A 21,925-nucleotide genomic window follows, 5' to 3' on the forward strand; every position below is an offset into this window, starting at 1 on the left:
TACATGGTTTTTATAGTGTAATAGCAGAGGTCAAAGGAAACACAGCCAAATTTAGCCAATGGCACATACACCTGGTATGAAACAGGGTATCAAATGAAGGAGTTAATTGCAATTGGTTTATTCTTTTTTTTTTTTTTTTTTGAGAGGGTGAGAGACAGAGAGAGAGAAAACATGAGCAGGGGAGAGGGGCAGAGGGAGAGAGAGATGCTTAAGCAGGCTCCATGTCCAGCCCACAGCCCAAAGTGGGGCTTGATCTCACCACCCTGAGATTATGACCTGAGACAAAACCAAGGGTAACTGAGCGATACAGGTGCCCACAGTTTGTTTAGTCTTCTTACAGGAGAACTTACTCTGAGTCCACAGGTTCCATCACCAGGCACAGACTTCACCAGCTCAGATGGCCAATGAATGCCGTCAGTTTTATGGCCCACGGAAGCTGGCTTAATGAGCATGCATATCTACACACCCACTAAAAGGGTCCTACACATTATGCTGCTGGTTCTACATAAAGTGAATATCCACCCAGGTCATGAAATTAGGCCAATATATCTTTATTGCCCTGACATTGTTGGCAATCTTTCCTGAAATAAAGAACTTTAAATTAATTATTAATTTTGGTAGATAAGTCTATAAAAATTTTAATTCCAATACATAAAAGAACAGGAATCAATTTTATCAGGGCATCATTGAAAAAAAAAGGGAATTAGAACTAAGTTAATTATTAACCCATTAAGCCCAATATTGAGTCAGCTACTATATAACATCCAAATACAATTTTTATAAGCTCTTAATATGCATTATTTATACTATAAAAGTTTATAAGTTCTTATGTCCTACTAAACCTTTTACCTCAATTAATTTTGAAGCTATTTAAATTTTACATTTACTCGACAGATCCAGGCATTTTTGGTTTAAGAAAAAAAAAATGACGTGGTTTGCCTGATGTATGATCACATGTGCAGCAGTAGAGCTTCACTGAAACTCATTTGCAACATCCATGGGAAGACTAAAGATTGTAATAAAATGGAAAAAGAACAAGTTATTATGCTTCCTAAAATTATTATTACAAGAACATCTCATATTGGACTACTACTACCTTTCTCTAGGAAACATGTACATCTGAATCATTTGTTCTGTGATTCCACATGACAAGATCAGTCTTCCTGGGTCAGACTAAGTCATAAATAAATACAGTAATTTAAGTAGTCAAGAAACAATGCAGCTTTGTACTATAGTCTGTGGTTTTTGATATTATTGAAACATTCAGAGATTAAATATGGAGTCATATTATGTCAGGACAATGATCACTCTTCTGTAATTAGAAAGTAATAAAATAAAAAATTCATCCAGTTGGACATATAATTTAATAGCAGACTCATATGAGAGAAATATTGCCATTTCTTTTAGTAAGAATCAGTAGCTATTCTTTTCATTGCGGAAGATTATTTAGTATTACTTATACACCAAACATATTCATGAAACACTTCTTTCATACAGAAAGACTTCTGAGTGTTTATATGTACTGCATTGGATTCCTCCTTCCTCCCAAATTCATGCTTCTCCTCTGGTGTTTACAACGTCTATTAATGATACTGCTACCCTTTCTTTTCCCAAATCCTAAACTTCAGAGCATTCTAGATCACTTCCTCTGCAAGTGCCTTACCTTCAGACTGTGAACAGCTCACGTTTTTTTACAATAATGCGCTCGGTAACATATTTCTACTAATGAGCTCAGCAAAATACCTACTGCAATCCCATCAGTGAAAAGAAAGGAACAGAGACCCCAAGAGGTGAACTTGCTTAAATTTACAGAGAAATCACTGAAACAACCAGGACCAGAATCATGATTTGCTGTTCCTTGGATCACCAATTTTTCCACTCTCCTGCTGCTTGTTAATTTTACTTTCACATGTTTCACATTTGTCCCCTCTGTTTCAACTTACTCTTTTTTAGATCTGGCTTTTACTGCTCTTCCTAATACTGTCCTAACTGGTATCTCTAATTTTTCTTTGTAGTCGTGCTATTTACTACTGCTAGCTTCATGTTTCTGAGACACAGTTTCCACCATGTATAACCGTGCTCCAAATTTTCAAAGATCACTCTTACAAAATCATGTCTAAATGCCTTAGTGTTATGATGTGTCTGCTCAAAATGCATATATTGAAATTCTAGGGCACCTGGGTGGCTCAGTGGTTGAAGGTCTGCCTTTAACTCAGGTCATGATCCCAGGGTCCTGGGATCAAATCTTGCATTGGGCTCCCCGTCTCTCATAAATAAATAAATAAATAAATAAATAATAAATAAATAAATAAATAAATCTTTAATTAAAAATAGAAAAATTTCTAAACCCCAAAGTTATTAGAAGGTGGGGAGGTAGAGCCCTCATGAACAGGATTAGTGTTCTTTTAAAAGAGACCCCAAAGAGATCTCTCACATCTTCTACCATGGGAGAACATAGCAAGAAGTCACCAGCTGTGGCCCAGAAATAGGGCCCTCACCAGAATATAACCATGCTGACACCCTCATCTTGGACTTTCTAGTCTCAAAAACCACAAGAAATACATTTTTGTTCTTTGGAAGCCACCTGGTCTTTGTATTTTGTTACAGTAGCCCGAATGCTTAGCCTGGTATTTGTGGCTTGCTGTGATCTACACAAATAGAATTCCTGCTCACTTTTGTGCTCATTCATTCAGTCATTCAACAGATATTTATTGAATTCCTATTGTATACCAGACATTTTTTTAGAGAATGCCAAAATGAATAAGACTCTGGTCATTTTCATCAAGAAACTCATTATCTAATAGCTTTCCTTAATCACATATGAAAGCATAAATGTTCTATGGGCAAGTTTGATTGTATTATAGGGGATGTGTCAGAGAAAAGTTAAGAAAATGTAGACAAATATTTAAACCATAAGCACTTGATGCCTAATTACATAATATGGAATCAGATTCAAATAGTTTTTTAGTGACCTTTGAATTACTTAACTATTTGCCCAAGTTCAAGAAAGTGTCTTTTATATCTTATGGTCTTGATAAACCCCACAGATCTCCTAAATACCCATTAAATAGAAAGAGAGATTAAAAATTATTATTTTACCAATAGCTTACCAGGAACTAGAATGTTGTCTGTATTTCTTTGGTTCCGGCCTATCAGGACAGTGGTAAGATTCACTGTTGGTTTTTTAAGTGAATTGGGTTTCTTCAGCAATGGTTTTATTTGCTTCTGAGACCTGACAACATTTGCAAGACTATCAGACAGCGTTCGATTTATATACCAAGTTAAATTAGATATGGCAATTTGAGTTTTTATTTCAGTTATTGATTCCACAAATTCTGTGAGACCTCTCTGAAGAAGCTGAATATCTGGTAGAGAACTTTTTATCTGCTTAGTTATGGTTGTATTAAGTTCTGAGATACGTGTAGAGGCATTATGACACATGACTAAAACTTCATACAGAGTTTTGTTAAGTGAAGTGAAGTGAACTGAGAGGTGAATGGATTTTGCTTCCAGTGCCTTAAATCTGGAAGTTAGTACCTGCATTTGAAGAGCCTGGTCTCTCTCATTTGTAGCCACACCACCTTTTTTTAGTGAAATGTAATAAGGTATGAGTGTCTTAGTTATTTTTGTCTCAATATCTTGCAACTTAGTTTCAAAATTTTTGGAAATCTTTGTGGCTGAGAGTATTTTTTCCTCCAAATAACTCATATTTTGCTGATATTTTATCACTTGGGAAGTGGTTTCATTGAACATTTGATAAATCTTCTGAAAGCCAGACTGACTTAGTTTTTCATCTTTGGGAATATCTGCAAGGACCTTGGCAACTTGCAAAACAAAGTTGTATCTCTGATTGTCATTGACCAACATCTGAATAGAATCATTCAAATATCGGAGTTGAGGAATAAATGTCAAAATAGTTTCCATATTTTGGGTACATTGATGATGGACTTCAGGATTATACTGTATTGTACTTAAAGACTCTTTTAGCATGTAGTTATCTTGAATGAAATCAACAGCATTATTTATAATAGTCATTGTGTTATTTAGGCCATCTTCCATTTCTAAGGCGTATTCATTGATACGTCTGTCCAAGGCATCACTACGACTCTGAACTTCATTCCTAAGTAAATTGTGTCTTTTTGAAAGTTCTTTGATAAGAATATTTAGACTGTTGACAGAATTAGTCAGATTTTCCACTTTTTTTCTTGTAGCTATTGCTTCTTTTGGTTGTTCATGTACCATTGTCTCTCTAAATGGTGCTCCCTGCTCAAGCAATGGTTGAAGGATCTCCATATCATAAGTCAAATCATTTAGCTGCTCATTCATTTTATCCATCTTATTGTCCATTGGAAAGAGAACTTCAGCCAATGTTTGGTTTAAAACTTGTAAATTCTCTTCTGTGTCCTTAATTTGAAATTTAAAATCATTTCTGCACTTGGATAACATGTCTTCACATTCACCCCTGACAGATTCTTTCTCCATCTCCAAAGCAATGGTGAGATTGTTAATCTTGGTGTCTTGGACGTGCAAATCATCAAACATTTGCAGCATCATCAAACCCTGCTTCTTTATATTCTCTTGTAGAGCAAACATGTACTCAGTGACATTTCTGCTAACTGATTCAGCAGTTGGAACACCCTTCTGATCTGATACTTGTTCAGTTGATAAAAGCTGCTCATGCACTTCCTTCATTTTAGAAAGAGTCTTGTTGAGGGATTCGTAATACAAAATGTTCCATGAGTGTTCCTGTTCTAAAGCACCCTCTAAATGAGTTTGCTTTGCTTCTAGTTCTTTAATAGGCTTTTCACATTTAAAAGTCATTTCTTGCCTTATATTCACAATGTGATTTTTTAGGTCTAGTATATCAGTCAAAGTGGGCCTGTTTTCCTGCATTAAAACAGACTTTTGCTGGACTGCTATTGAAACCACAGATTCATTAACTTGTCGGATTATTTGTCTGGTGTTTTCAAGGTCCTCTGATAAGCTCGATACAGTCTTGAAGAGCTGTGCTACAGTCTCTTGCATGTCATTTTGAAAAATTTTAAATTGCTCTCTTACTATGTTCTTTACCAGATCATTGATGCTTTTGGATTTTAGACCTAGAGAAAGAAATATTAAACAACAATAAATGATATATCATTTTAATTATGTAAAATTCAGATATCTCTAAAAAGATAAAAAGTTGGAGATTAAGAAGTAATAACATGTAATAATAAGAATACATCTTTACTACACTTCTGAAATTTTAAAAATTACTATAGTTCATAGAAGGTGATGCCTTTCTTAATTGATAAGTCTAAGGAGAGAAATCAATTGTGATGTAGAACATACCAGAACCAAAAACAAAAGACATGAAGGAACTGCTACTAACTTTAGTTAATAGATCCTTGTACATTATGATTCTAAGTCTAGTCTTACTCTGGTATGAAAATAAATGGCTTTGGGCTTTCTGGTTCAGTAAATAATACCTGGTGTTAGCTCATGACTATGTTATTAAGTTGCTAGTAATTAGGTTTCAGAGCTTGTGTTTTGAGCTCATAAAAACTAATAAATTGACTGCAGAGGAGAAATTTAATGAGATTCCCAAATAAGGAACAATATGAAGTAATAGTTACAAGATTCAACAATAGTTTATAGCAACAATAAAATAATAATGAGAGGTTTGGGGATCACAAAACAAAATAAAATGAAAATAGGAATTCCAGATTTGCTTGATTACCATAATATGACATTAATTCTTAACAAAAATAAAAGGAAACTTGCCATTAATGAAACACATATTGGTATTTCCAGAATTAGAAAGCATGGACTGATCATAAATCAGAATTATGGACAGCTCTAAAAGTAGCATTAAAAAAAAGGAAAAGAATCCTGAAGTACTCAGAACTGAGAACTATTCAGAATGGGAAATTAATATTTAAAAATGGAAAAAAACCAACCAACCAAACCTGTTACATACAAATATAGAAAATGGGAAAAAGTAAAAAAAATGTTTTAGGTGTATTTATAGAACCTAGCTATGAAGCACATATAAATGGAAGATATCTCCACTCCAATCCAAAATGTAGCTAATGACTGTAATGTAAAATACCGGTAACATACTACAAAGCATTTTGAACAGGAAGGTCTGCATAAATGTGAAATGAATTATGGCTGTCCTAAAGTCTATTTAAGAAAGGTAATTGTAGAATAAAAATATACAGTCTCTACATATCTCTATTTTGTAAGCAAGTTTTAAAAAGTATCTGAGATGCACGAGAGATTTGCATAAAAAGTACATGAAAGATCAATTATAACAAATAGAATGATGTATTGCTTGAGCATCCTGATATTAATCTGGTACAAAGAGGAAGCTGTAAATGTTTACATGAACAAATATTTCCCTGGAAATCCTACAGGTCAATATTGCTAATTGATCTTTAGTGAATAGTATTTTCAGAGTGAAAATATAATATTTTACATTTCTATACATAATGAAAACTGAAATACATTTATTTTTTTAAAGATTTTATTTATTTATTCATGAGAGACAGAGAGAGAGAGAGAGGCAGAGACACAGGCATAGGGAGAAGCAGGCCCCTCACAGGGAGCCCCATGTGGGACTTGATCCCGGGTCCCCAGGATCATGCCCTGGACTGAAGGTGGCGCTAAACCACTGTGCCACCCTGGCTGCCCCTGAAATACATTTAAAAGTCCAAAAATATAAGTAAGTGAAAATCAACTTGTATGTAATGGAAAAAATAATAGTAAAAATGTGAAGTATGGGAACACTAAATAATGACACAGCACCAAAGTACTAAGGAAAGGTTAAATTAATTAGAAAAATTTAAGCAGTCACAAATAAGATAAATTATACTGAAAGAGTCCTAGCCTTTGTATGCAATAGCAAAAATAATCACACCAAAAGACTTTTTTTTTACACTTAAAGACTTTTAAAAGGTATTTTTATTTTCTAAATATTACTTAGCCTTTAGTCAGTTACCCATTTACATAACAAATCTTCACTGAGCATATTCTGCATACTACACAGAAAACAAAACTTGGAAAATTAGATTTCTGATACTATAAATAGAATATATTAGCTTCACTCAGTATAAGGTGCTACTAAATAGCAAAGTTATTTTTACTGTACTTCCCACAAGATCATTTAGTCATTTCCTGTTGGTTAAAATGGTCTTAAAATTCATAAGAACTTGATGAAATACAATAAAAAATTTAAGGTTAGGGATCAGATCTTTTTGGAATTTATATCATTTTGGCTTAAAGTGTTTTTCAAGATTGAAAACTTAAGTATAACTGAATTAAATAATTGTGAACAATAAAAATAGCTGTTTAAATTCAGCCAACAGAAACCAGTGTGATCTGGGGCACCTGTGTGGCTCAGGGGGGTAAGCATCTGACTCTTGGTTTCAGCTCAGGTTGTGATCTCAGGGCCATGAGATCAGCCTGGTTGGGCTCTGCATTCAGTGGAGCATGAACTTGAGATTCTCTCTCTCCTCTCTCTTTGCTCCTTCCCCAGCTCATGTGCACACACACTCAAATAAATAAATAAATAAATAAATAAATAAATAAATAAATAAATAAATAAAATCTTTAAAGAAAAAAACCCAACTATGTGATCTGAAAGTCAAAATAAGAATGATAGGTAAAAGCACTGCAAATAGGCAAAGCTTAGTTTGGAGTATTTGATCAAAGTAACTAGGAAAAAAGTAAACGGTGACTATGGAAATTAGGAGGTACTTTAGCTACTATATTTTAAATCTTTAATGGAAAAATACACTGGATAAGGGTATCCAGTGTATTAAAGGGTAAAATCACAGCAGTGTCTGAAAAGAAATCAAACAGACTATTAGCTTTAAAAACAGATCTCTCTGGAAAAGGAGATTTTCAGATAACATTTCTATAATTTATTGCTAAAAAATTGTCTGCAAGAACCTGATTTTGCAAAAATACATCAAAGTGCTTTATGTCAATATCTGAAATGGGGACATAATTTTAACTTTATTTGATTCTGCTTCATGTGACTCATAGGATATCAAACCCATAGATATGTTATCAGACACGTGGGTGTATCCCTTGTGGTTGTGAATGTATGGCCTGTTAACAACACTCAGGTAGGTCTTAAGGAATTGGGACAATTTCTGTGGTTACTAGTAGATAAGCCCGATTCCTCACTGTGGTTGTAGAATAAGAAAGAGAAGAGGCTGTGGTTTTGCTAGGCCAAGTGCAGCACCCTGGGGTGAGTTTAGTTTCTGTTATCTGAATGAACATTCATTAACTACAAAGCTCTCAAGATTCTTTCTTTCTTTCTTTCTTTCTTTCTTTCTTTCTTTCTTTCTTTCTTCCTTCCTTCCTTCCTTCCTTCCTTTCTTTCTTCTTTCCTTCTTTTCTTCTTTCTTTCTTTCTTCTTCTTTTTCTTTTTTTAAGATTTTATTTATTTATTCATGAGAGAGAGAGAGAGAGAGAGAGAGAGGCAGAGACACAGGCAGAGGGAGAAGCAGGCTCCATGCAGGGAGCCCGATGTGGGACTCGATCCCAGGTCTCCAGGATCACGCCCTGGGCTGCAGGCGGCACTAAACCACTGTGCCACTGGGGTTGCCCCCTCTTTCTTTCTTTTTTAAGATTTTATTTATTTACTCATGAGAGGCACAGAGAGAGAGGCACAGACACAGGCAGAGGGAGAAGCAGGCTCCCTGTGGGGAGGCCGATGTGGGACTGGATCCTTGGACGGAGATCATGCCCTGAGCTAAAGGCAGAGGCTCAACTGCTGAGCCACCCAGGTGTCCCTCTCTGGTTTTCATAGTTGATTATGCTTAGTACACAACTAATGCCTTCTATTGAGGGGAGAATTTTGTTGTTGCTCTTATGAATGGATGTTTTTTTCTATGTCATTACCAGAATTTTTGTTAGTAGTTTCACAAAAAGCTATTGACAGGCCTAATTCTCTCTAATTCTCTTTGGTTATGATAACCAAATTTTGCTTAAAATTTTTCATTATGGCGGTGTTAGTCAATTATATACTGTTTCTATTTTATTTCTTTCTCATGTTATCACTTCAGAGAAAATATATTCCTCTCTCATGCTTGTCATTGGTAAGTTTGGCCATAGGGGGGTCATGCCAGAAATGTAGGGCAGGGTCTTGCCTTCAGGGGCTTAATAGCATCAAATATTTACATAATTTAAAAAAATCATGGGGACACCTGGGTGGCTCAGCAGTTGAGCATCTGCCTTCAGCCCAGGGTGTAATCCTGGAGTCCCGGGATCAAGTCCCTCATTGGGATCCCTGCATGGAGCCTCCTTCTCCCTCTGCCTGTGTCTCTGCCTCTCTCTGTGTGTCTCTCATGAATAATTAAATAAAATCTTAAAAAAAAAAAATCATGGTTGCTGTCATACTGGTAGATGATATGGAAACCTCCACCTTATCTTTTACCTGCAAACTACAGATGAAAAATAAAGAAAAAATAACATTATAGTCATGGGGTTGTACAATGAGTATATGTTTATGTATAAAACAAAGTAAAAGGGAACAGTAATCCTGAAATTTGGAAACATACAATAAATCCGGAGAACTGAGATATTCCTAGTGACAAAATTCCTTGCCTAAAAAATCTAGGTCCTCCTTGAAACTCCTTTGCCTAATTAATTCCTCCTGGTACCTAGCTTCTTAGTTGAGATGGTTTCTTTTTGTAGAAGTCTTCTCTGGTGTCCTTAGCTTGGATTTGTTGAAACTATCAAATGGTCACATTGTACCCTGTGTATAACATTACTATACCAATTACTCACTACCTACATACAGATCCCCATGGTAGGCAGAATAATGCTGCTCTACTCAAGATGTCCACACCCTAGATTCCTCAGCCTGTGAATATGTTACCTCACCTGGCAAAAAGGCCATGGCAGATGTGATTAAGGCTAAAGACCTTGAGACAAGGAGATTATCCTGGATTACTCAGGTCTGTCCAATGTAATAACTGAGCCCTTAAGAGAGGAAAAGGATGGTAGAAGAGTGGGTTTGAAATATGCCATTGATACGGAAGAGCTTAGTTCTTGTCTCATGAAGTAGAAGAATGAATCTTGCGGACAATAAAGTGAGCAAAGTGATAGAAATTTATTAAGCAGAGATACAGAGAAGGCTCTCAGAAGTGAGTGGGGTCCCGACAATATTGCCACCGAGGACTTTTAGTGGCAGTCTTTTATTGAGAACCTAGCCAGGGAGTCCACGGCCTTGAGATTCTTGTGCAGTCTAGGTTTGAGCAGGGACTATTGATAATCCCTTAATGACACATTTCTTTGTGGTCTGGTGTTTTTGTGATTACTTAGTAGCCATTATAGGGAGATACTCCCTAACATTTTGGAGCTAGGGAGCCAGGTTTATTATTTTTCTGGTTTTACTATCTTATCTCTGTTTTCTTGGGATGGGTAGGAGCCTGGCCCAGGCCTTTTGGCGTCCTTAGGGTTTATGGGAGCCCACAGATTTCTGGGATCTTGACCCTGGCCCTTTCCCTTATCTTTCCCTTCCTAGTCCCATCTGCCCCTAAGTCATTCCTACATCACCACGAGCACTCAGCAGTGTTGCTGGTGGTTGAAGATGGAGGAAAAATGCCATGAACCAAGAAATGTAGTGGCCTCTAGAAGCTAGAAATAAGCCTCAGTTTATAGCAATCAAGAAAATAAGACTTCAGTCTCACAACTACAAGAAAATGAACTTTGACAACAACTGGAATGAACTGGAGATGGATTATTCTATAAAACCTCCAGGAAGAAATACACCCTGCTGTTTTAAGAGCACAAAAGTAGGGCAAAACTGATTCACATTTATAAAGAAATTATTATTTCTATTACCTTAGATGTTTTAGGATATATTTTATTGATTATACTCCATAAACTAGATAATTTCTGGGGTAATAACATACTTAGATTTATCCTCAATATCTTCATCAATATTATTGATACAACCATATTATCTAGTGCCTTGGTAATCCTTTTTAACCTCATCTTCATCTTGAACTGGAAACCACAATGGAAATAAATTAATTATGGCTAATTTTAACTATAAAGAAATAAGTTAAGCTGTAATTAGTACTTAATAAAAATAAATCAGATGAAATATTGAGTAAAAGATTGGCTATGCAGTATAAAATTATTTAGATGTTTCATATTATTTTAGAAATTGATTTACAAATATCTAATTCCAAAAATATAAGTCTTAGACTTTTATACCATCTAATCTAAAGCAAAGATTCCAAAATATGAGAAAAGATAAATGAGTCATTTAATTTTTGTCTCAACTGAATGAATATTTTACTTTTACCTTTTAGAAAAGATTGAAATTCTCTGTCTTTATCTTCATTGATTTTTCCTTCTAGGGAGGAGTACGTGTTCCTTACATCACTCACAGCCAAAGAAATATTGTCAATCTTCTTCTGGAGAAGGGTCAGTTTCATTGCCTGGTAGTTCATCTGCTCAGTCATCTTTTGTGTCACTGCTGCATGTAGAAGAAAAGAATATTGGAAGTATTTTTAAAAAGTATATGTATTTATATACATATATATACAAATAAATCATGTTTTGTTCTATATACTTGAAAATACAGACTGCTGTATATGCACTTAGCAAATGGTAGCCTGAATTTTACACCAAGGGTGAACATTTATACTATATAAATATAGAATGTATAAATATAGAATATATATATATATATATATATATATATATATATATATATATATTAGACTTCTAAAATGCTTTAACTTTGCCCGGAATCTTCAGTCTTTTTTTTTTTTTAACTTCAAAGAGTTATTGTTATATTCTTAAGAGATGAAGAAACCAAGGGACAGAAAACCAAAGTAACTGGTTTGAGGTTGCAGAGCTAATTCCTCATCTTCTGCTTTCAAATCCAACATTACAGGATTAAATATGTGTAACTATATATATGTATGTAGTCATTTCTGCAGTCTAAGGATTTTATTTTTCACTAAGGTATTCTTTAATGAGTGATAAAGATTCAGATTTAGTTTGAATCATTTAACATAGCAATGATACTTTCCATGCTTTTATGCATGCACTTCAATAATTCAAGGAGGATTTTATAGTATTTTATGAAGATACTGAGTTCCAATCCCTTTAAAAAAAAAAGTACAGTTTTTATGATATATTCATCTTTATTCCCCCTAAATCCCATTTCTCAATTTGAGTGCCCTATTTAGTATGATTAGATCTGTGGCAAACACATAGAGACGTTTTCAGTGGTAACCAACCTTATGTCTCTAAGAAATAAAGTTAGGCCTAAAAGAAACAGTAAAATATTTATGATTAGAAAGATGAAAAATATGTAGCTTGCCAACTTTGGATCAATGTGAAGTTCTCAGTCACAATTCTTTTCCCTAGTCAGTGATCCACAACCTCAGTGATCTCTTATCAATCAATGGACAGGAGCTGTCTCAGCTCTTTTAAATGATCACCTCATTCCTTCTACCTCAAGATTCTTCCATGAATGTACTCTTTAGAGGAAAAAAGTTTTACCTTAATTTGGGAAACTGTGATTTCCTTACAACTAGTGTAACAGCATTTTTAATTGTCTTCTGTTTTTGTACACAGGGTTTCAAAATTTATGTGGTCTCTTCAGGCTGGGAACCTACAGCTCATCCATAGTTTCTCTCCCAACATGAGGTACCCATAGAAAAGGATTCAGGGGTACGCTAAGGTGTCAGCATCAAACATTGGACAGCCAAGTGATTTCTTGTTTGAAAGTTGTTATAAATAGTGTTGACAATAACTGGGTTAGGGGTGTTAGTAGTGATAATCTGTGACCTGGATCACCACAGTCTTGCTGCTGCTGTTTCTCAGCTGTCTCTCTGCCAACAGCAGTGTGACTCTCAGCTTGGTTGCTGTGTATCAAGTGCTGCTCTTCTTGGGCTGGATGAACACAAAAAGAGAAGAGAGAGAGTTAAGCATGAGGACTGCCTCATTTTTTTTTCCCTCTCTGAGCAGTGCTGTGGCTACCATTCATTTATGGTGGGTACTGATGGTTTGTGATGATTGCTGAGTGAGCTGCGCCGCCCCCACCTGGAGGGTAATGTGCTTCCACTTTGTGTTGGAAGTGCTGGACTCTAATTCTGTTTGGAAAAAAAGAAAGTATTCTGGTCTCCCTTTAGGAGAAAATGGATGGTAGTTAGTGGCAGCTGTGCAAACTGGCTGATGTAACCTGCCTGCAAAATTGAGGGGACTTTAAAATCAGCTGTGTTAAAAGCTATAGTGGCTTTATAAGTAGACTGCCACAAAAGCTGTCTGTTTAACAATGCAATTTCCAACTGATGTCTCCTTGGAAATAAGGGAAAGCTACAGGTTCCTTGGTGAAAGAATATCTGTTTAAATAAATGAGTTGTTCCTAGATTTTTAGGAAATACATAGACTCAAAACATAAGGACTACAGGTAAAAGCAAACTATCACATGGCAAGTCTCAAGGGGATCAGTGAAATTTCAGAAAAATAGAAATTCTTATAAAACTACTCTGTTGAAGAATTGGTTCCCCTTTCCCATGACCGGGTAATATTTCAGATGGAAATATATTTTTTCATTGGAGAACACAATTTAGAGCAAAAATTTATTAAACATTTTGAACACATCAAGTAAGGTAGGTCTGTAATTTGCAGACTTTTAATAAACAAATGTATTCATTGAAGTCTGCATATCAGACATGAGAAAACAAGTGTTTGGTGTCTTACTATCCTTCTTCCCATGTGAAATTATGTAGCAATGAAACTGTACCTTGGGCACATGTTAATTATGCTTCCTGGGGCACCTGGGTGGCTCAGTGGTTGAACGTCTGTCCTTTGCTCAGGTTGATCCTGGGGTTCTAGGATTGAGTCCCACACAGGGCTCCCCACAGGGAGTCTGCCTCTCCCTCTGCTTATATCTCTGCTTCTCTCTCTGTGTCTTTCATGAATAAATAAATAAATATTTTTTAAAAAATTATGCTCCCTAAGGCATATGTAGCTTTGACAATAGTACTGAAGGATCTCTACTCCATAGAAAGAATAATGTATTTGTCATTAATGTGAGTCTTTATTGTTAGACTGAATTTTGCATTGCTTTTCTTCAGGGCATTGAAGTAAACTAACAAATTTTCATTCATGTTCACAGTTTTTGTTTTGATATTGCTTCTTTTTTCTCTTCACTGTATTATAAAGTCCTGTATAATTATTGATTTATTTGGAAGAAAATGATCCACAGCTTGGGGATATTATACTTATTTCTGGGCTGCAGTAAGTGGCAAAAAGTGTTCATTTTCTCTTAGATCCTAGCAATAAGGTTCCTTTAGCCTAAATTCAAATTAATTCATATAAATATATCTATTAAGTAATTGCAGAGATTTTTATCAAGCTTCCTCTTTAGATGATGTACAAGCATTTTTCTGGCTATGCAAGAGAGTGACTCAAAAGTGAAGTGATGGGTCTCAAAACAGGGTCCCTAGATCAGCAGTATCAGCATCACCAACTTTTCTTTTATGAGTGACATTTTTTTTCACCTGCAAACTTCTGAAAATACAACTTCTGGGCCCCATCCTAGACCTGCTAAAAGGTCTGGAGTGGGGCAGTAATTTGTGTTTTAACAAGCCTTGCTGATGTTTCCAATGCACGCTGAAGTTTGAGAACCACTGGAGTAAAGCATGAAGATCTTCCTAGCAACTGCCTACCTCACTCCCTTCCCTATTTCTCAAAGCAGTGGAAGAAGGTTCAGAATATGGGTTCAGCAAAAGGAACATGCAGCTTCAATAGGATGAACAAATGATCTTCACATTTTATTACTGCTTAACTTTTTGATCAAATCACAGGAAAACAAAACCAAAAAGTAAGAAAACAAAAAGAGCTGGTGCATTTAAAGGCCTTCCATGAAACAGTAGACAGAAGGTACTTTGTTAAGAAGCAATGCACAATTGTAGTAAAAGCAAAGACTATATTGTTTTGTGGCATACAAACAAGGTGACAATTCCCATTTCCTTTTCTATTTTTAATTTTTTAACATGTTTTTAAAGATTTATTTATTTATTCATGATAGACATAGAGAGAGAGAGAGAGAGAGGCAGAGAAATAAGCAGGCTCCACACCGGGAGCCCGACGCCGGACTCAATCCCCGGACTCCAGGACCGGGCCCTGGGCCAAAGGCAGGCGCCAAACCACTGAGCCACCCAGGGATCCCCTATTTTTAATTTTTTTAAAGATTTTTTAAAATGTATTTATTCATGAGAGACACACAGAGAGAGAGAGAGAGGCAGAGACACAGGCAGAGGGAGAAGCAGGCTCCATGCAGGGAGCCCGACGTGGGACTCGATCCCGGGACTCCAGGATATTGCCCTGGGCCAGATATTTTTATATTAAATTTGTAATCTAGAAATTGATCTTCATAGACTTTTAAACAACCACACTTGCCTGTTGATAACAAGAACATATGTTTTATTTTTTTTTAATTTTTATTTATTTATGATAGTCACAGAGAGAGAGAGAGGCAGAGACACAGGCAGAGGGAGAAGCAGGCTCCATGTACCGGGAGCCTGACGTGGGATTCGATCCCGGGTCTCCAGGATCGTGCCCTGGGCCAAAGGCAGGCGCCAAACCGCTGCGCCACCCAGGGATCCCCAACAAGAACATATGTTAAAGACATGATCTATTTTTTTTAAAAGATTTTATTTATGTATTCATGAGTGACACAGAGAGAGGCAGGGACATTGGCAGAGAGAGAAGCAGGTTCCATGCAGAGAGCCTGATGTAGGACTGAATCCCAGGACTCCAGGATCACTCCCTGGACTAAAGGAAGATGCTCAACCACTGAGTCACCCAGGTGTCCCAAGACATGATGTATTATATTAAAACTCTAATAAATGACAACTTTGAGTCTCCAATCATGCTGTAGAGAAGTAGGCCTTATATAAAGGAAGTAATTTTAATAAACATAATTGAGGAATTTATGATATATTATTGAAAACATTGGAAAAGAGACAAAAGTTTAAATTTTGGAAGCACTTCATATGAATGTGATTTTTTTGAAAAAAGAAAAAATGACAGAAATTTTATCAATAGTGGGGATGCCTAGGTGGCTCAGTGGGTTAAGCAACCAACTCTTATTTCAGTTTAGGCCAACACCTCAGGGTGGTGATATGGAGCCTTTCCCACCACTTCTCTCTCTCTTTAAAGAAAAAAACATAATTCTGGAACATCTTTTGATACGTAAAACATCAATTGATATAAAAAATCAATTAAATATAAAACGATGTAATTCTGGAATGGAAATTAATTTGGTTTTATTTTCAATAAAAATTTGTGGATTTTTACATGCTATATAAACTTTGACTCAAATAATGCTCTAAATTTTTGTCTTTTAAAATTAAAATTACTAGATTTATTGTTCATGAGAATCAATTTCTGCTAAATTTCATTTGCAATGAAGAGGAAAATATTAAAGAACTTTGTAGAATTAGTCTCATGAAATAAGTTTTTGAAATAAAAATTTCAAGTAAAGCAAAATTTTTGAAATAATAAAAAAATTCCACACTTTATCAAATAGTGTTAATTTAAAAATCTATAAAAGAAAGGAAAATGCTTAAGCAATAAAATTAAAATTTTAACATTATATAATTTAAATAATAGATTGTTTTAAAAAAGAAAATATTATAGAACTTAATATAATTTCTATATAGATGTATCATTGCCATTTATGTTTAGAATTTGGATAATAAGCCTTGTTTTTAAAAAGTAGAGAATTGCTTTTCAGAAATGAGACTTTTTAAAAAAGGCTTGCTTTATTTATTTATTTATTTATTTATTTATTTATTTATTTATTTGAGAGAGAGAGAGAGAGAGAGAATGAGCATGAGCAGGGTGGAGGGGAGTAGCAAAGTGAGGAGAGAGAGAATCTCAAGCTGACTCCACACTGAACAGGGCCTGCACTTGATCTCACAACCCTGAGATCAAGACCTGAGCCAAAATCAATTCAGATGCTTAGCCCACTGAGCCACCAGGTACTTCCAGAAATGACATTCTACTAGAGATGTCAATTCTTTTTTAACTCTGTAGGGGAAAAAGGTCACTTCGTTAAACTGGAGATAATTTGAAAACTGAAAGACATTTCAGACATGAAAAATGTATATAGAGTATTTGAAATAAAAATTAACACGTGATCAATTACATTAGAAAACATCAATTTTTCTAATATGAAAATAATATTTATATGACAAAACTCAAAAAATGTAATGAATGTTTACATTCCTTGATTTATTGTGCCACAAATTTGACCAAATGACATTTGCAAAACTCTATGACTGAACTAAATAAGACATTCTTACAATTTTCATGTTTTAGTTAGTAATAAATACATTGAATACTTAAAGATATACATAGTATTTAAGGGCTAGATAAAATTTGAATGCAATCATTGTTAATTCAGTAAAGACAAATAGATCATTCAGCAGGATGGCACTATCATTAATGTTAATAGAAGTGATCAACTTGCTGAGTCTTGATACCACTCAATGTCTCTAAATCTGATGGAGAATTCTTTAAAGGAGTTTAGGATGGTACTCTATATTAAATCATCTCTCTAATAGATATATCACTTAGCTGGTATCACCCATGTAAAAAAAAGAAGAGCATGCCAGTAAGTTTTAGAAATTAATAAATTATTATTTTTTAAGATTTTATTATTTTATTCATGAGAGACACAGAGAGAGAGGAAGAGACATGGGCAGAGGGAGAAGCAGATTCCTTGTGGGAAGCCCAATGAAAGACTCAATCCCAGGATCCTGGAATCACACCCTGAGCCAAAGGCAGATGCTCAACCACTGAGCCATCCAGATGTCCCAAAATTAAGAAATTATTTAAGAATTACTAGAATAATAAATGAATGATTTGTGTCATGGTTTCTTTTACCTTATATTTTATATTTTATTTTAAATTAATAAATATTTATAAATGTTCAATTATTAAATATAATCACTATCATTAGATATTTAATTATTTAAATAATCCACAATATTTATTTTTATGAAATATATTTATGCATTGAAAATATATGCATTAACATAAATGTAATACATTTTTAACCTTTGATTTTTATATTGATTTATATATTAACTGATATTATTAAATTAGTTGTTAATATGTTTGAATATGGCCCCTGCTCCTTTTCACTCCATCATCATAATCAAAAGACAGATCAGCTTGGGTGCTCATCATCTTGGAGTGGAGTAACAATAAAAATCATGACAGCATTTTGTAAAGGGTTTATTTCCAGAGGCTAAAAATACTTTGCTAAAGCTTAATTATAAATAGTAATGCATTATTTTTAATTGTTGTATTATATTCCAGTGAGATCAAGTCTCTGTATCTCACTCTTCGTATTACATGTTGCAAATTTAATGTAGAGATTATAACATTACTTCACTTAGTATCCTTTCTCATTTGAGAAGGACCAGCAAATCAGAATATCACACACATAGAAGGAGGTAGAGGATATTTTAAGTCTTCTAGAATCATGTCTGACTGGTTAGTTACTTCCTTAAGTCACAGTTCTCTCAGTGTCATGTGGTCCAGGCAAGATCCTAAATGTGCAAGAGGGAAAAACAAATCAAGGCAAAAAGTAAAAGGGTAAGAATAAAAAGGAAGTAAATGAAGAGGATTCAAGTCTGATTTTCTATTTCCCTTAGGGTCAAAAGTATTTCAGACAAATACCATTCACGCAATCTGGAAAAATGCTATTTACTGCATTGTAAACAAGGGAATAGAAAGTGACATACTAAAGAAAGGCAGAAGATTAGAAATAAAAACTAAAAAGACAAAAAATAAACCCTGTAGAAACAGTGACAAATGGAAGAGAAAGCAAATAAAACTGTCAGAGAAAAAAAGAAAGCTATTTAAAGACAATTATACATAGAAGTATCAAGTGAAAGCTTTAGTATTCTTGCTTACTAATCTTCAGTAATTCACTCCTCATTTTATGAAAACATAATAGACATGAAAGAAGAAAAATTAAATTTTCTCCATATTTTTGTAGAGTTAAGATTGATTTTAAAGAAAATGTAATTGGAAAAATACTTTAAATATTAAATGACAAAAACTGTGACTCTGTGTGTGCGCGCGCGCATGTAAAACTTTCCATTTGCTCTTAACATAATTGTTTTTAAAGTAATTGTTTTAAGAGGGACCAGGTGAGGAAATTGTACTCCTAAGTAAAAGAAACAACTGTTAACCATCACACTAAGATCCTTGAGATCCAATTGTCATATGAATCTCTGTTTTCTGAAATTCAATGGATCATGGGTCCCTACCAAGGCTGTTAAAAACTTGACATGCCTGTTTAACAAATTCAATAGTTTATCTTTTCTTAGCTCTGTTTGTCGCCTGGAGTTCAATACTTGCATTCATCTCAGCTTATTGCATGGGTTTTAGCCGATGGAGATCCGCTGATAGGATCGCTGACAGTGGAGTCAGTTACTCTCCTGTGATAAAGTTCCTGGTTGATCGATGCTCTTTTATTTTTTCATTTAGCACTCTTTCTGTCTTCGCAAATGTATTCCCTACCACAAGGACTGCTATACATTCTAGATTTCCCAGGCAATCTTATCTCACAGTTCAGCACAGACCTTTGCTTTGTTCTATAGAGCGGATTTCTAAGTCTCTTTTTCTTGGTTCTTTCTGAAAGATAGGCACTGGGACAGAAGGACATTTATTTAAGTCAAATAACTTTTAAAGATCCTTATGCATTTCAGATTTTTAAAAGTTTTATTCATATTCAGTTAATTAACATATTGTGTATTTTTGGTTTCAGAGGTGGAGGTCACTGATGCATCAGTCTTATCTAATACTCAGTGCTCATTACATTACGTGCCCTCCTTAATGTCCAGATTTAAAAAAGAAAATGAAATGTATTTAAAAAATAAGATTCCTTTTTTTTTTTTTTTCTATTTCCTCAATACAATTACTCTTTTTTTCCCCTGTATGCAAACTCTGACCGTGGTGGATCAAGGACTTAGAGAAGCAAGGTCAGCGAGTGTCAAGAGCAATAACTTCCTTATTAAGTGCTTTTTCCTTTCTTTCCTTTTCCTTTCCTTTCCTTTCTCCTCCTCCCCCTCGCCTTCCCCTCTCCTATTAGACAGATGTTATCTGTGAGTGTTTTCTTTTTTTTCCCTAGACCTTTGAGGCATGCATATAGAGGAGGTCATTAATGGTAACTCAGAAATGAGGAAGCTTGCTCTTAGAACTAGAAACGTTCCTGTGTGACCAGATCAGTTTCCCACTGATCCTGCAATACCAGGTGAATGCTCACTTGGTGATGTTCAGTACAGATATAAAGATTTATTGAGATTTGGCAATCAAATCAAAGAAAGCAATTTGAGACAACAAAGAACTAAGATACATGGTGACTTTTGACTAAATGTATCATAATTGAGTTAGATGCTTTTAGGAGATCATGTTCTGTCTTAAAGGGAAAACATTAAACGCCACCAGAATGAATTAGATATACAAATACACAGGAAATATAGAGACTATTTTCTGTTTTAAATAATTATATTAATTGAAGCAATATTTTAAAATAATTTTACAGGTGTAGTCCCATATTAAAATAGTAGCTACAATAGCTTCTAAAATTTATTGAATTATTTCACAGCATTTGTAAAATGAAATATTTTTATATATTCATAACATATGGCAGGGGTCAGTTTATTTCAAGAACTGCATGATTGCATTTTTCAGCATTCATAATACCTGTGATGCATTTTATAAAACATAATTTTCCTATATGGAGCATCTGACTAAAGCTGACTGGATATTTTTTTTAACAGATTTATGAAGAAGCTTTTCTTTCCTCCTCTCTAAACTAACATTATTTGAACTTAAATTCCTGTCTTTTGTGTCATTAGAGCAAGCCACAATTTCCTCGTTCTACTTCAGAACATTTTAGAGACATCTACTGGAAAAGCACATTATTGCAAATTTCATAAAATTGGTTTAAAAAGTATATTGTTGCTGATGTTCCAAAAAAAAATGTCTGTATCCCACATCACAAAATTAGGTCCCCTTCTGAATTCCCTTTCTGAAATTCTTTGATCCTTAAAAAGGTATAAAAAATGTAAAATACATCAAAACTATTACTTTGCTAATAGACTTATACTTCTTCCCTTTTTTTCTCAACAATATTCTATTCACTTAGACTTTTACAAATATGTTTCCTCTTCATAGTATGACTAATATTCTTAATAAGCGAATCTAGAACATTTTGCCAGAATTTTTATTATCTAAATTGTAGCAAAATGAGCATGTATGGAAGTTCAGTAATATTAGAAATAGCATATTGTGGAGTAAGAAAACAGGAGTAATTGCCTCATGGATTTCTAATCACAACATCCCTTTCTAACAGTTGGAGATGGAGTTATAGAGGGGTGGAGGGAGAAAGAAAAATGTAGAGAAGTGGAGGAGAAATAAAAGAGAATATAGTTGCTAGCTCTTCCATTTTATTCCTTCTATGGATCTTCCTTGTATATTTAAAAAGATCTCCCTTCTGCACTCTCAATGAAAAAGAGATTGTTACTTTTCTTTTATGACATTTATTTTATTTGTGGGGATGAAAATTTTGGGGAAGTAGGTATTTGTAAAATTTATATAGTATTTTACAAATTTTCTATGGGTAAAATAATCTCCTGATGTGAAGGACTAGCACTGAAGTAATTATCACAGTAGCTACATGACCAGTTATTCCAAACCCGTGAGGGCTCTGAAGAAGTTTAAAGAATGGATGAGCCACACTGATTATTCTTGTCATATTTGGGGCTGCTTGTCATATGAGACAATGCTAGAGAGTGTTGTCAAAGGAAACCTGACAATTTTCACTTCCATATAAGAACAAAATTATTGGCACATATATAAAGTGTGATAC

The 21,925-nt window shown here is 34.6% G+C and overlaps 1 protein-coding gene across 1 annotated transcript in view; it reads right to left on the bottom strand.

Moving 5' to 3' along the window:
• The window catches only part of MMRN1 (multimerin 1), a 73,389-nt gene that overhangs the window by 11,230 nt on the left and 40,234 nt on the right, over window positions 1-21,925 (bottom strand). The window contains exons 5-7 of the mRNA XM_025998082.2: window positions 12,811-12,915; window positions 11,312-11,485; window positions 3,111-5,099 (exon numbers count right to left, since the gene is read on the bottom strand). Coding sequence (XP_025853867.1) covers window positions 3,111-5,099; window positions 11,312-11,485; window positions 12,811-12,915 — 2,268 coding nt within the window. The remainder of the gene's footprint in view (window positions 1-3,110; window positions 5,100-11,311; window positions 11,486-12,810; window positions 12,916-21,925) is intronic.

This window comes from Vulpes vulpes, chromosome 4, assembly GCF_048418805.1.
Source record: "Vulpes vulpes isolate BD-2025 chromosome 4, VulVul3, whole genome shotgun sequence".
Lineage (NCBI taxonomy): Eukaryota > Metazoa > Chordata > Mammalia > Carnivora > Canidae > Vulpes > Vulpes vulpes.